The sequence below is a fragment of the Pseudopodoces humilis genome, chromosome 1 (genome assembly GCF_049639895.1).
Source record: "Pseudopodoces humilis isolate 2021_Gansu_Grassland_sample_001 chromosome 1, ASM4963989v1, whole genome shotgun sequence".
In the NCBI taxonomy this organism is placed as follows: Eukaryota; Metazoa; Chordata; class Aves; order Passeriformes; family Paridae; genus Pseudopodoces; species Pseudopodoces humilis.
The window spans coordinates 100,956,004-100,972,653 of record NC_142200.1 but is presented as its reverse complement, the minus strand read 5'-3'; the positions used below and the strand labels follow the sequence as shown (position 1 = coordinate 100,972,653).

The following is a 16,650-nucleotide window of genomic DNA, read 5'->3' as shown; positions in this document are numbered from 1 at the left end:
GGAACATGACAGTTACAGCAAGTGTGTTTAAACAATAAGTAGTCTATTTGTAAAAGTTTGAGTCCTGTGATCACTCTCACAGTAAAGCTGTGTTAAGTTGGCTAAAGGAGACCACATTGTAATCTTTGAGGATGTTTTGTAAAGTTCAAGCCTGAGTGTAATTGCAGTAATTGTGTAGTGTTCATGCCAATGCGCTAAACCTAAGATTTCAGTTTAGTTAAAATTGTATGCTGTTACATGTAAGACATGTGCTTTAAATACAATCTGAGTTTTTCAGAGATGCATGAAGTAACACAGATAAATTTTCTAAAACTAAGTACCAAGTTCATTAAATACTAGCTACTTCTTGTTTGCTGTGCCTGTTCCATAAAACATAATAAGATGCTATCTTATTCATGCACACTAGATAAAGCATAATGCATTTCTACTTGTGGTCCTCTGCATTCTCTGACTAAGGAATTTGAAGAAGTCATTGACTCCCCTTAGGGAGATAAAATGTGAAACTTAAGCAAATGTAAGACAAAACTGTACCACAAGTCTATAAATAAATAGTTCCGTTTCTAGTTTTCCCTTTGTTCAGAAGCACTGGATATAATTCTTTAGTAGGAGGTTTGGTGATTCTTCAGAATCTCCTGATAATGCAGATAGTAGCTTGATGTCTGGTCCCCAAATGTCACAGACATTCTGAGCTCTTAGAAAATACGCTGGCCTCAGTTTATGGATGCAACCTCTTGGCTCTTCTGATACCTAAATTTGCACTTAATTTAGGTTTCTTTATGGTAACATTCTGCCATAAAAAATGTCAAGTGGTAAGACAACAGACTGTCCCAGCTATAGACCTAATATCTTTGAGGAGAAAGCAAATTTTTTCAGTGAAGAAAGATGCTGTAGAATTCTGTGGTCACCTGAGAGGTACACACAGCTGAGAAGAAAAGGAAGTTCGGGTTCTGAAATTTAAAAGGGAATAAAGAAGGGGTCCTTCATCTACATTTGTGTTTTTTGACCTCAAGGACAAACGTGTGTCACAAAGTAGAGTTCTTTTCCTTCTTGTAAAGAATCATAAAAGCTTTCCTTTTAACTGAGAGTATTAACTAGGTGGAATATGTCTTCCTGATGCCAGAAAAAATATGTTTGTCTCCAATTTAGATTTTTCCCTGCTATATCTAAAGCATTTGTCAAAGAGGAATAAGACAAAGAGACACTACAAATTTGTTTTCCTGTGATTTATAGTTGAAGTTACAAAACAAGGAAAGTACCTCTTTAGTATCTTTAAAAAATTGATGCCACAGTCATGCTGTGTTTGCTGCTATTTCTGGGTAGCAATATGTTAAGCTGGGAAGTTAATTGCATTCAATGTATACCATGGATCCACAATCCCGTGAGGTAGCTTGTCTGGATGAAATTCAAGTGAGAGCAGCTGAAGTATTTAAAACAGGCATCCCTCCATTAGTCAGAGAATAAGTTAGCATTTATCTGCAGTACTGAATGGATAAAATTTCTGCTCTGATTTATCAGTCACCTCTGTGGAAGTTCTATGTCATGGAGGTTTTTGAGCTCATTTGAACATATGTAGGCAATATTTTTTTCCAAAGGGATTAAGTTTGTGTAATTTATTTTCCATACCGCTGCACATTTATCCTGCTCCGTTTCTTTCTTCCTGCTCATCCAAACAGCTTTTGAACAAATAACTTTTGAATAGAGGGATAGCACGTCAAACGGCTTTCTTGGAGGTCAGCTGAGTGGGAATACAGGGGAGGTGGCACTCAGTGCCCTGTAAAGGATGCATAAAAAAGTTATCTTAGATTTTTGTCTTAGATTTAGGTAGTTAGTTTGGGAATAGCCTTAGAAATCTCTTTTCCACAAGGAAATATGCAGCTAGAGTTGATAGTCGGCTGAGATACAAATGTGGGAGAAAAAACACCTTGTTAGTTCTTGAACTTCTTGTTCAATGTAAAGGGCAGTAATTCTTTCTTCTGGCATAATTAACCAAATTCATGACTGTTTTTTCCTTATTTCTCAAATAAACACTCTCAGAATAGTTTCTGAATCCTTAGGGTAATTAATTTCTGATTTACATTGCATATTTTGGTTGCATAGCTAAGTCATGCAGAAAGCAGCATTGTGGTCATTTTGTGATATCTAAGTCACTTAATTATATATGTATTTATAATTACATACAGCAGTGAATTTTAGAAAAAGAAGTACCCTTTATATGTGCAAGCTAGAATCAGTCTTAATCTCCCCTCTTCTCAGTCCTAATTCATTTGTGAATTGCATTCTATTGGATGGGTGAAGCAATGAAGTACCACCAAGACAATCTGACTCCTGAAGTTTCTTTCCAACCTAAAGGCTGTTAGATATTTCTCTTTCTGCATGGCTGTGAGCATGCATGCACACACATGCATGTACAAGTACAAGTATACAAATGCACACCTTTTCTGGCAGTGTTCCTTCCTGGCCCTAAGTGGTGCTTTTTAAATGTCTTAATAACTCTGTCTTTATTGCTGCTCTGTGTGTCTTTCACATTGTTTATGGTCTATTAGATGTGCACATTTTGCTTTACTGCTTTAATCGCTATTTTATTCATTCTGTAGTTATGTGGGTACTTTCCTTTCTTCATTACAAGACCTTCAAATAAACTTATTTCTGTCTGGTACTACTTTCTGTTCTTAATTTTCTCTCAACATAAGCTGTTTCAAGAAACCAACTGAACTGGCAAAATGATAGGCAAGCTTACAGTAGCTCTTATTTAGGGATCAACAGATCTTGCATTAGAAGTGTATGCTATTATCTTTGATTTGCAGATTGGAAAGCAGAAGTACAGAAGCGATTTGTCCACAGTCTACCAGCATGCTAATGGTGTAGTTGGGAATGATCCTCCAATTCCTAATATTCATCAAATGCTCTTTCAATAACAGCATCTCTGGTCTCGCTCAGTTTGTAGCACCTCATGCCAGTGAGAACGGAAAGTGTGTTTATCAATTTTGCAGCTCCAAGAAGAATACTCATAATATAAAGATAGATTTAAGCCATTATCTTTATCTCAGACTTACAAACTGTGCTTTCCTTAACTGTTTCATCTAAAATACCATTTAGTCTTAAAACTAAGCTCTGGGACTTTTCATTTAGCTTTATTATCTTTTCTGCTTAAAAAAAGCTAAAGCAGCTCATTTGGTTATATGGGGTGAAGATATAAAAAATTAGTTTTATTGAAACCTACAAGCCTTTTAGTGGTGTAATGTTAGTGTGTTTAAATTGATAAAAGCACCAGTATAAATATGGAAAAGGGAAAAATATCCAAACCAACTCTTCCTAAAAACCCTTGGCAATAAAGGGATACTCTACTAACATTTCCATTTTTAAATTACGCTTCAGAGGTTCAATCAGTCAGCAGTCTAGGGTATTAATTCTTTCAAGTGAATGCAAGCATTCTTCCCTTTGTACTTTTAAAAGTCAAATCAGTCTACTTTCTTTTATGTTGAGCAAGGCTAAACAAGTTAGTGAAGTCCTGTGTTTATAAAGTGCAAAAGAGAAGACAGTGATGTTCATGTATCACCTTTAGCTGTGCAGTGTTCAGACAGCTTACTAAGCCCTCTCTGGTTTGTCTTTTTATGAGAAAAAAAGGCCCTGAAGGAAAATCCAAAGTACCCTAAAACAAAAATTAAAAGATACTTTAAAAGAGAGTAATTTTTTACATAAAGTCGAGTCCCACAGAGAAGGGTTATAATTATTGCAGATACTGGGCTCTATTTGGCTCGGTTTTGGCTTTGTCTATCACTTGAGGTTATTCCTGATGATGTGACTTTTTCTTTAGCAGTAAATAGATTGGTTTCATTTCCTGACTCAATCATAATTTTGCTGCTCATGCTGGTAGTTGGTAATTTCAAGATGGAACACTACTTGTTTTCATTTCTGAAGACTTTTGGGTATCCAGAATAGTAGTGGGAATGGCTCTTAAAGTAAAACCTAGGAATGAGGATAGTCTGTTACCAGGATTTGAGAACAGGAAATTTACTAAATACCAAAATAGGGGGGAGAGGCAGACTAGAAAATCCCAAAGCTGACATGGAGCTGAAATGTGAAGCTTTTATAAGAATCACAGAATAGTTTGGGTTAGAAGGGACCTTAAAGATCATTTAGTTCCAGCTCACAGCCACAGGCAGGGACCCCTTCAGCTAGACCATCCAGCCTGGCCTGGAACACTTCCAAGGATGGGGCATCCATAACTTCTCCATGGAACCAGTTCCAGTGCCTCACCACTGGACCTGAAGGACCATAAGGACACTGAAGCTTATGGATTTATCACCAAAATCTATATAGAAGGAAGGGCTGAGAATAAACCTGTTCAGTTTTGGTAGCAGTGAGTTTTTCTTCTTAATGCTTCACAGAAGGAGAATAAAAATGCAAATGAGATATATTTTAGGGGAAGTTAAATATGTGTAATGAAAAGGTTCTTATTCTGTCAAGTGCTGCATCAAAAGATTTTTCATGAGTTATTAATAGTAATCTTCTTCATAAACCTTTCCTGTCCAAAAGAAACAAATGGATCTGAAGTGTTTCCTGTTTATTCCCACTTCTAAAATGTAGAATTTCATAATACTTTTCAACAGGAATAAATCTCTCCTGTAGGGTGTTCAGACATATCCTTGAAGACTTTTTTAACTCATAAAGTCCAAGTCTACCTTCAAGGAATGCAGTATCTAATCCATCTTTCCTACTGCTGAATTATTTTAATGCTTCCCATTGTAAAGGTATGGCAAAATGGATTCTTATAATACAGAATAGCAGACCTTGCCAGTTCCCAAAGATTAGCCCTAATATCATGTAGGGTGTCTTCCTGTTCCACTATAGCTGTGAGCATCAAGACACACTGACTATCTTTGCCCTCAAATAATTTTATTCAATAGGTGTGTCTGCAAGAGCACAGTGCATCGCATACCAAGAAGTTTTCTTATGTAATCCTTGTATGCTCTACTGGGGCTGGTTTTGGACCTATGACAATAATTTTTTTGAGATGCAAAAAGGTCAGGGATTCTGGAGAACACAGTTTGTTCGTTTAAAAAAGTTAAATCCCATATCAAGCTTTGGGGAGAGGAAGAACGTGGGGAAAAGTACTGTTTATTTAGGCAGTTCAAGGGATTTAAGAGATCAAGGATGTGCTCATTAACAGGACTGCTGAAGCTAATAAGGAAGCCAGCAACTGTTCCCTCAACTTAATCAAAGGCTAAATATATTTGAAACAGAAAGCGTGAGGTTACCACAGGCAATGTACTGTTCCCTTTGCAACCACCAATTTTGCTCTGTTTGTACCTTTCTCACAGGAGATGTGATTCTCCTCCCCCCTCTGCTTTGCAGGAGCACAGCTTCCCTGAGAGCAGCTATTGCTGATGTAACTGCCCGCATGCTGGGAAAGTAGTTGGGCTACAAGGACATATCATTATCCTCAAAAGACTGTCATACTTCAGTCTTGGATGTGGATATTGTACTGGGAGATCTTGAACAGCCATGTCTTTTGACACCAAGGATTTTTTTTGCAGTTCAAGGACTGAGAGCTCAGTTTGTTGTTGGAGATTTTCATATATAACTTGGGTTTGAGTTTGTTTTTCTTTTGCTTGATGCATGAATACTATGGCGTTATGAAATCTCCCATAAGTTACAACTGTTTATATTAGAGTCTGTTTACTTAATGGAATGTAAGTTTATTGGTAAGCATATTAAGAATTTTGAGCTAGTATGATAAATTTTAACTGCAGATTATAATAGAGCATTTTTTACATTTCAAAATGGTTTCTTCTTACTAAGTTGAGATGCCTGTCAAGAATGACAGGTTTTTTGGCTGTTCTAGAGATAGTTTCATAAAAACTTCTAGCAGTTTTCTACATTCTTGAGTGTAAGAAACACTGACTTTAGAGAGTTCACTTTCAGAACTTCATGAACTGCGGTGATTTGGTCCTTAAAGCAGAGGGTGAATAAATCAACAAATTAACTTCTACGGTTTCTTTTTTTATCCTATTCAAAGAAGCTTATTTAACCTAAGTAGTGTATATAAGAATGCTTCCTTACTTGTTTTGGATTGTTTAGGGTTTTTTTGCCATGACATATTCCCTCTTTTTGTAATACTGTATGGCCTTTGAATAGCCAAGAGAAACAGTGAAATTGTAATATTGGTAAAAGCTTTTGAAGCTGTGGTGGCTCCTCTTCTTCTTCTTTTCTTTTCCTTACCTAGAAATGGGTATTGGGGCAGGGAGGAGAGGAAGGTATTAAGAGCATTGGAAAGTAAAAGTATATGGCTGATTGTACACAGAAATGTTTCAGCCTGTAGTCCTGAAGCCTCATTGTCTTCTGCAATCTTTTGGCTTTTCCTGACACTTAACTCTATACCTCTTTGCTGATGCCAGTGCTATTCAAGAAGGAGCAGAGGGGTGTAGGGTAATTTAACTCTTAACAAATATCTAGAAAATGAGTCAGCCTGATAACATATGAAAGGCCCCTATAGTATTCCCACAGTAAAAAAAGGCAGTAGCACAAGCTCAACAAAAGTAGAAACTGAAGGGTCTTCAGAGCAGAGCTGCCCTGGCAACCAGGCTTTGTTAGTTCTGATGCTCATGCTAGTCCTTATTAAATCACCTACCTTTTACTTTGCCACTGGCAGGGGATGGTCTCTTCAGCTTGCCTAAAGAACCCATTGAGTTTCTCCTTTAAACAACTGAAGAAGTACTGAACAATTAAAGCTCAGTATTTTCTGCAAATTAAATGTGAACATAAAATGTTTACAGCTTCACAAGCGCCTCCAGTTTAAGAAATCATGCTTCATTTATTTTTAAGTGTGTGGCTAAATTTATACGGTCTAGAGGACAGTGTAGAAAAATAAAATACATTCTGTAGTTACTCAGGCTATGTTTAACTTACCTGCTATAAATACTGAACCTACACTGAAAAGGAAAATTGACATCCAGATCGTAATGTACTTCCTTCAATATAAAAATATGTCTAACTTCTTTGAAACAAATGTATAAATTCAAGACTTCTTTCTGCAAGTCTGCACTCCTTTAGAAAAAAAAAAAAAATCACTGTGTACTGCCCAGGTATTCAGTGAAATCACTCAAAAGAGGAACCATTCACAGAATAAGGCCTGAGAGACACAGGAAAAATTTTCCATCTTTAGTTTATCTGTCCCTGGAGTATAATAGGACAGGTTATTATCCCCTTGTTCATCATGAAGATTAATGTTCACACCAGCTGAAAATATTACTGTTCTGTTGGGACCTATTGGGAGATCTTCAGACCTGTGTGAACCTGAGTTTAAACATTTTAAAAAGCAGAGCTAACTCCTCACCCTCGCTGGGCACAAGTGCCTCTGACTGTTATGTCCTCTGCAATGCTGCTGTGGGAGAGTGAAGGTCCTCCAAAGCTCTGCCTTACTTGTGACATCTTTTATACAGACTGCACTGCTAAATGTTACAATGGGAAAGTGCCCAAGTTGTTGCTCTTAACTCAGATGAAACAAAAAAAAAAGTGTGTGTATGTATATACATATACATATATAATGGAAATTGAGATTCTTTAAGTTTCTGTATTTTCTATGGAATGTCTCCCCTTAAAAATCTTTGATTTTCTCCTTAAAATTTGACACCTAAACTTAGTATGAAAAATTTGGAAACAAAATCAGGCAGAAAGTTAGTTTTAAAGAAAAGACACACCTGGTCTAGGGAGTCACAAGAAAAGGTCTCAGTTCTCAATAGTGTTGAAGCTGGCATTCCCCATTCATGGGGATGTAAATGCCTGTGGGCATCTGGCAGAGTGTTTCATATTTCACATTCGTATTCCAGTTTCTTGGCTACAGAAATTCTACTCCATTGCCTCACAATATTACAGGTTTGCTTAGCTTCCTTTGTGGGCTTTCCAAGGGTCCTGGACCAGCATCTGAGCAGGAGCTGAAACTGAACCGCATGAATTTGTGGTGGGAAAGGAAATCTCTTCATCTCAACCTTCTAGAGAAACAGGCATAATAATGAGCTATTGGGTTTGTGTGCCCAGGTGCTGGTGGAGTGCACGGGTGTCCATGAGAGGCACAGCTGAGCCCCTCAGCCAGGCAAGGAGGGGTGAGGGGAAAAGGGGGACAAAACAGCTGTGTCAGCTCGAAGGGGAGAGCAGAAGGAGGGGCTCCAGCCTCCAGAGAACCCTGGGCAGAGCAGGTGGATCTCTCCAGAGGGAGCTGCAGCCTATGCAGAGGAGCTCATGCTGCAGCAGGGATCTGCCCATGGAACACCATGGTGGAGCAAATATCCATACTGGAGGCAGAGGAGGGCCCTGTGCCAGAGCAGGGGGATGTGCCCTGAAGGAAGCTGCAGGCCTTGAAGACAAGCCCACACAGGAGCTAGGTCATGGCAGAAGCCACAGCATGTGGAGGGCCCATGGAAGAGGATTTTATTCCTGAAGGGCTGGATTCTGTGGAGAGAATCCCAAGCTGTAGCAGAACACGATAAGGAAGGAGCAGCAGAGAGGAGCTGGTATGACCTGACCACAGTCCCCTGTTTTCCCTGTTGCACTCAGGGGAATGGTGAGATAGAGGAGTGAGGAATGAAGGAGTGAAGTTGGGCCTGTAAAAAAGATTGGTGATGGAAAAGTGGGTTTAGTTTTGTATTTTTTTCCCTCTTTAACTTGATTTTTAATTGGCAATAAATTAAATTAATTTTACCCAAGTCAAATCTGTTTTGCGTGTGATGGTAATTGATAATTAACAATCTCCCTGTCCTTGTCCTGACCCATGAGCTTTCCCATCTCATTTTCTCCCCGTCCTGTTGAGGAGAGGGAGTGAGAGAGGCTGGGTGAATGCCTGGCAGCCAGCCAGGCTGACTCAACACAGAAGCGTAGGGGAAATCAAAGAGAAGGTGTCAGGGCTCCTGGAGATGTGCAAAGGTACACACTCTCACTGATATAGGATATGTATCATGTCTGAGGGCCAGCAGGCAGAGCTTAGAGTGTCTGATCCATCAGGCCCTGAGTAGCCTGTACAAGGCTCTGCCAAGCAGGCTGCAGCAGGAGCCACAGTCCAGGGCAAGGCTCCTGGGTTTGGATCATGATCTGCCTCCACTGGGGGAAGAACAGAGGCTTTGAAGAGAGACTCTGCAACAAAGAGCCTCTTCCCTGTGCAGTGTCCTTCCCACCTGCTGGCGCTGCAGGACTGGGTTAACTCTTGGCTCCTGTTGAGGGGTGTGGGATCCACACGGGTGGGGGTCCTGCTGGCTGAGAAGCAGTGGGTTGTACTTGTATTGCCCTGCTGATCCTGTGACAATATTGAAAGGTATTGGAGGGAGGGGGAGGAAGGCTACCACGGTGCAGAGAGATAGCCAGAGTTAAGAGAAATGTGGGATACAAAGCTCACAGTGAACAGATTCTCTTGACGAAGATTTTTTTTTTTTTCCTTCCGTGAATTGTTCATTGATGAGAGTTTGTAGTTAATTTGTATTTTCTTATTTTTATTCCTGGAGGCAGTATTCAGAATGATTAAAACCACAGCACGTGCCAAGCACAGCTTTTTGCACTGGATGCAACTGGCTATTAGATCATTGAAGATATTTGCTAGACCATTTTAGTATGATCTTTCAAGGGTCTTTTGCGTTCTCCTAATATAAATCCAGGACTTTCTTTCTTAGGGATATGACAGTTATTGATTTCACACTTCCATGGTGGTAATACCATAGTGCAGACTGGATAACAGGAGTTCAGTTATGGGAAGAGAAAGGTTAGCTTGTGAATGTTTCTTCATACTGTTTTAAAAGATGAGAAGATTTTAATAATTTTTCATAAGATTGATAGTCCTGGAATCCTTATTCATTCACAAAATAAATGTGTCTGGATCAAAACCAGCCCACATTTTACTCCAAAGCATCAATAAACAGATTACTTGAATAGTTCTAATGCTTTTACCTACTCAGAACAGCATGGTAAATGTCAGGACTACAGACAAGCCCTTCACCCAGAAAATCTTAGTAAATAAGGAATTCCAGTGACCCTGATCTCACACATAGAAAGAATTGTAGAGCTTTGCTCCAGATGGCCAACAGTAGCAGAGCGGGAGTTGTTGGTGTCCCCTCTACCTCCGGCATGGCGAGCATTGTTTGACCAAGGTCATACACAAATATTCAGCACAAAGTAGAAAGTCAAATTCAGATTGCTTGGGATCCAGCAGTTCACAAAGATTTTGTCGATTAGGTTCTTTTAAGTAATAAAGAATTAAGTCAATAGTTATGAAGTTTATGTTCCACCAAACTAATGCTGGGTTATGTTATATACCCTCTCAGACATTCCCTTTACCTGCAAGAGAGGGCAAAGTCAAAGCTTCATTTTTTGCAATGAAATAGTTATTCAACCAATGTAAACACAAGTCAATAGTAAAACCAAGCTTAAAATGTTTCCAGCAACACAAGTCTATTTCTGGATTTTGAGATTATCTTTCTCATTTCAATTTTACCATCATACATCTTTCTTACTTTAAGCAGACAAATGCAATCTGTTTGCATACTTACTGTCATTACCAGAGAGAATTAACCTCTTATTTGAAATAAGAAACATTACCAATAAGGAAAGCACTTGGGTGAAACCATAAGAAATGAAGATAAAAAGCAAGAAATGCTTTGTGAAGGAGCTGGAACAATATAATATATAGATTAGTGGAGTCAGTGAGGTGAGGATGAAGCTGATTGAAGGTTATCGTCCCAGGTACACAAGACAGGGTGGCAGCCTTTGACTGAGACCTCTTGTTCCCAGGAAGAGTCAGATGTTGCTGAAGCAACAAGAAAATTCTGGCTAAAGTAAAGAGGATTCTACCTGAGCAAAGTTCAGATGCTGCTGCGTGATTCAGCATCTCATTTCTACAGAAAAGAATGGCATACCTTTTATGTAAAACACTGAGCTAGGGAGCCAGTGTAATCAATTCAAGTGGACAATATCTTGCTACATATTTAACATTGGATTGTGGGATTTTAGTAGTCCATTAAATTTACATTGCAATTTTGAGGATGATATAAAAAAATTATTTATCTGGCCAACACTAGAGCTCTTACATATCTGTGAGAAAATGAGTTAAAATCTACTCTGGCCCATTTGTTATCAAGGGAATGGCTTGGTGTGTTTTAAAGTCTTTGGTACTGAAGATGGTGCAAAGACCAGAAAATAATTTAAACCATATCCTGAGCTGACAAATTGCCTTATGAAGAAGAAAATGGTTTTCTTGTAAACTGGCAAAAACTGATGAAGTGACAAACCAATAAAGCAATAATAAATGTGCCATTCACGCTATTACTTAATTGTTCATTTTTTGACACAAGATACTTTTATACTTTTGTGTACATGTATATATTTATATATTCCAGCATGTAATAAACTTCCAATATACTATGCATGTTACTACAATAATTTTGTTCTCTATGTCATATTCCTTTAAAAATTAAATTAAAGGAATTATCCTATGAATTCTAGAAAATTAAGAAAGGCTGTGGGAGATGAAAGGAATTTCAGTGAAGTGAGAAGGTGCTAAAAACCCACTATGTTCCAGTCAGATATCTAACCTTTAGTGGGCATACTAATATCTTGGATATTAGCAATGGATGGTCTCCATGACCTCAGAGGAGGGGAAGGTTTACTCATGACTCCAGAACTTTTAGAACATATTGATTACTCTTGCCTTCCTTTTTTCCTTTTGGGGAGATCTTCTCTGCAGTTCATTCAGTGCTGCTGGTTGTGATCAGTAAATTTGTTTCCTTTCATCTACATACCTCCCTGAGACTTAGGCATGTTTGTTTGCAAGTTGTCTGGCTAAAAGTGATCTCAGAGGGAAGAAAGTCCTTTGAGTTGTCTGTCCTCTCCCTGGGGAGAGGATTTCTTATCAGAGATAATGAGCATGGTTTTGAAAAGGTGGGCATCATTTCCTGTCAGTTTGAGCGTTGGACTTCACTCTTACATGTCATGGTGATGCTGACATTGCAGAGCTAGGTATTGCACTCTTTTCACCCACTCCAGGCAGTTCCCAGCTTTCTGTGTCCTTAATGCATATTCCTCAGTCATAAAGTGAAAATATTCTTTGTATTTAACCAATTTTTACCAGAAAGAGGAATGTCAGCTGGGCCAGCTTTCATAGTGTTTAGCAAGCCAGCAGGTTGTCCATTTCAATAGTCTCTGTGAGTGGAAGCAGGAACCTGAGCAACTTCATTCTGATGTGGTGAGAGCCTCAGCTGCCCTCGGTTACTGCACCCTCTAAATTACAGTTTGCAGGAGAAGGAAAAAGTAGATCCCTGAATTGCCAGCACAAAGTTGTGCTGTATGCTTTCCTTCTCCTTTTAACTGCCCTGCTCTTTGATAGTGACTTCTAGAACTTTCTCAAGACATAATAACTTACGGGTGTATCTTTTAAAGATGACTGGATCCTACCCTTAGATCTTCAATTTCTAAGTTAAGGTTTTATAGCCTTTAAAGATATTGTGATTTAATTCAGATTATAGATAGTCCAAGAGAATGTGCTTGCAATGGTCTAAGCTGTCCTCTGTAGTTATTTATGATTTTATGTCCTTTTTTTCAGGAAATGAACAACACAGTGTGAAAACAAATGGTGTAAGGGGACTGGTGATGGGACATTTAAGTGAAGCATGGACATTTCAATTGAAGTACAGCGTGTTAGTCAAACGTTGCCCACTGGGCTGATTAGCAGTAGCAGGATTAATTCTGTGGCCTATGCTATTCAGGAAATCATAGTGCAAAAACAAATGGCCTTTCCTCTCTGTAGTGTGGAAATATCTAAATGTACCAGTCCTTGGGTATTCACTTTGCCTTAAGTTGTGGAATGACAAAGAGTTGTGTACATGCTTTCATGGTGCATCCATTTTCTTAAGTTCTTGGCAGGATGACGGGAGCAGTGATTGCAGGGAGGAAACTGGTTGTTTTGTTAGTTCATGATTTTGGTGTGTTTTTGAGGGGTTTTTTTAACAGTCATGATGGCTTTAGGATGAAAAGTTTCTTGAGGTTTTGGTTGCACTTAGCCTGTGGGGGTTTTTTTTGGTTTTTTTTTAAATAAACAATGTGTGAATGACTAGACCTTCAAATAAAGGCTCTAAAAGTCCTGCAATGTCTGGATGCCTGTCACTTCTGCCAAGATTATCCAGTGAAAAGTGGTGCTGTAAACTGTCATACAAGTGCAGAATCTTAGTTTTTCTCTCTGTCTGTTCCTCTCATACTCCAGCTGGGTTTGTTTGCGTACCTGTCACATACTTGTGTTTTTCATTTTCACAATCCATGCAAACCTTAAATAATAGATATATTCCCTCTTCAGATATCTTTGGTATCTTCAGAAGATGCCTTCTCCCAGCACACCTCAACCCCATACCTCTGGTTTATGAATGCCTTTTCAATATGTCTACTCCATGCTATATTTGTTTTATTTTCTTCCTTTTTGCTAACCAGTTCACAAGACTGCACTGTTGCAACTGAATAAGGAGTAGGACTTTTAGCAGGATTCTGTATTACTTGAAAATATAAGAAGTTGGGTTTTTTTTGCTACAATTTTCTTCCACTTGCAGTGCTCTGTCAGTCTCTGCCTCAGAACTCTGCAGTTCTGTGCACTTCATCACTTGAGCTGGGTACTGTACTTCATGGGAAGAACATGTGTGATACTAACAAACAAGGGTTTACAATGGAAAGAAGACACATTTAGAATGCTATTGCATCATTTCAATTCCTAGCCAAAGGAACTCTGTATTTCCTTAATTCTTACCTTTTATGTTGGTACCAATCATCAAAGCCAAAACAAACAAGTTCACATATGGTGAGATATATATATACAAATAAACTATACAGTAGCTGCTTGGTTTCTAGAGGACTAATCTAGGCTAATATTTGAGCTTCAGTCCCATTGCTTAGAAGAAAAACAACATAAATGTGGACCCTAATCCTTTATCAAGCCACCTTAAGTTCACTGTGGTTCCAGGTTAGTATAGCTGAATTTTGCCATGGCCTCTCTTGGGGAAGGAGGGGAGCATTTTAGTGCTGATTGTCTGGTAGGGAACTGATGGGAGTCTTACTAGTAGTATTATTTTCAGAGAATTGATCCACCCTTTTAACTCACAGTCATCACCAGTCAAACAAAAGCACTTTGTTTCTAAAGTGGAATCAATAAAAGCGAAAATATATTACGACATTATGGCTTAACTGGGAACACATGCTTTTTACCTTTTGCTATTTTGCCTTCTGTTTAAGGATAGGTTTCCTTACCATTCATATTCTCTTGGTTGTACATTTGGTCTGTGTGATCTGTAATCTGCACAGAAAATACATGCTGTCAGCAGTACAAGGAGAGGGTTTTTTTGTTTCAGTGTTTGCTGCTAGTATAATGTGTTATATTGATCCACTCTGGCCTCTGAAGAATTTTCCAGGTGGTGATGAGAAAGCTGGTATATCTCTTCAAGACTTTAATTTTCATGCAAAACAATATTCAACAGAATCATAAAGCCCTAGACCTGGTAATAAAAATGAAGCTGATGTTATTAATACATCATTCCAGATACACAGAGCACCATTATGTGGCTCTTGGGTTGAGTAAAATTTCATGTAATCACAGAAGCCATAGATTTAAGCTCTGTAAAGTTGGAAACTTAACCAGATGGCCATTGTCAAAACACCTTCTAAAGACTTCAGAGCTGCAATGTCTTAGGGCCCTAGATATGACTTAGTGTTAGCTTTTTAAAATACAATTACTGAACATAACTGGTCTACATTATGGAAGTAATAATAATAATAATACTTTGCACTCAGTGACCTTTTATTTAAGGACCCCAAAGCTCTTAACCAAACCTTTTGAATACTCCCTTTCTGCTTATAGGAAATAAAGTGTTCAGAGTCTGGAACACCTGTGTGAGAGAATTGAGCAGGAGCAGTCCAACTCCATGGCATATTGCAAGCAGTCAGATGTCAGCAGTCAAGATGGTGTTTTCTGTGTGACTGGGACTAGGGAGTGCTCCTGTGGTTGTCTGTCCCTGACAGCTGGAGGTGATGTCCTAGTCACTTGAGGCGGAACTTCCTAAACGGTGGTACTTTCAATCTTGAGCAGGGCCAGCCTTTGAGTGGTTTTGCTTGTACATTGAAATGCTGTGTGGCAGGAATGAGAATGACACATAAATGGCCCAACCTGATATTTGCTTTATTTGCTCTGTGAACTGTGAGTATAATAATGAAATCATGTAAAGAACTGGGGATTCTATGGCTCGGATGTACACTTACCCAAGGAGCTTATGTGTGGTGTGATACATCCTAGACTCTATATATTCGGGACAGACAGGTAAGTACCTTTGAAGACTGGCCTGTATTTTAGGGAGAAGGGTTATGTCCTTTTAAAAGTGCAACATGCTAGCCATGGATTTATGGTTCTTTAATGCTCAGCTTGAAAATCACATAATGGTGTTTATCGGTAATGGGAGTAAATAACTGTGTTTGACATTTGCTTTTCTACAGTCAGTAGTTACTTTTTCTTTCTTTTTTTTTTTTTCATCAAACTGATTTTATTGTGGTTTTTCAGAGTCCAAAGATCATTCCTGAGAGTTTTCATGGTGAGTCTTTTTGTTCTGTCTTTTAGGTCGATGTGATTGTGACTTTGGGTGGACTTGGAGGACGCTTTGACCAAATAATGGCATCGGTGGAAACACTTTTTCATGCAACGAATATCACTCCTTCTCCGGTGATAGTTATCCAGGAGTGCTCACTGATTTACCTGCTTCAATCCGTAAGTGTTGTAAGAAGTTACTTTGTAATAAAACTGACCTTCCACCCACCCTGACACCATAGGTCTTGCACCATTAAATGCTCACTTTATCAGTTGTGTTCTGTAGAGTCAGAGCTGAAATAAAAAATACATTGCAGGGATGGGGACAGAAAACTATGGGCTCTCAGTTCCTCCTTTGGAAAAGGTTATGTTTAATTTGTTCGTGATAGATTTGTATAAAAGGGGAGAAACAAGAAAACCAGAAAGTATGAAAACTGAATTAGGTAAATATGGAATATTGATTATAAATGGAAAAAAAAAATAACCTTTTAAATTAGATTCCAGTAAGTCTAAAATTAGCACACACCCCTTTTGCTTGCTGAGTAGCAATGCAGATGTCTCTAATAAGAGGAACAAAGAAAATATGTAAGAGGATGTTCTGAGGGAGTTCCTGACATACACATCAGGCAGAGCTCTTATGCAGTCCAAATGGTGCAGTTCATTATGATGGGAATCCATCTAGCATCAACAAGGGAATTTATTTAAGATGTGTTATTTCTGTGGTTTCTCAGATCTGTTATTGCATTTATTGATTCATAAAACAACACACACAAAATATCTTGCTGATCTTCTGCTTCTGAGATTTAAATTAAAGGCAAATCTAAACATCAAACACTGTTCTCTAACAATGATTAATTTATTTTTTGGAAAATACGTTTTCCCCTTGGCAAGGTTTCTAAAAGCTTATCTAACTTTCCCAATTTCTGTTGGAAAGCTTATTCTATTAAAATAAATAACATTCACAGGTAAATTTGACACAACCTTGCACCAGATGTGCTTCAGTGTAATTTGAGAAAAGCATTAATGAAGTTCTATGAGATTATAGATTTAAAGCCACAGGGGCA

At 38.5% G+C, this 16,650-nt stretch overlaps 1 protein-coding gene across 2 annotated transcripts in view; it reads left to right on the top strand.

The window, feature by feature from the left end:
* TPK1 (thiamin pyrophosphokinase 1) overlaps nucleotides 1–16,650 on the top strand; it is a 296,584-nt gene that overhangs the window by 173,932 nt on the left and 106,002 nt on the right. For both annotated transcript variants that reach the window (XM_005519092.3, XM_088064081.1), the window contains one exon: nucleotides 15,620–15,766. In XM_005519092.3, the coding sequence (XP_005519149.2) occupies nucleotides 15,620–15,766 (147 nt within the window). The remainder of the gene's footprint in view (nucleotides 1–15,619; nucleotides 15,767–16,650) is intronic.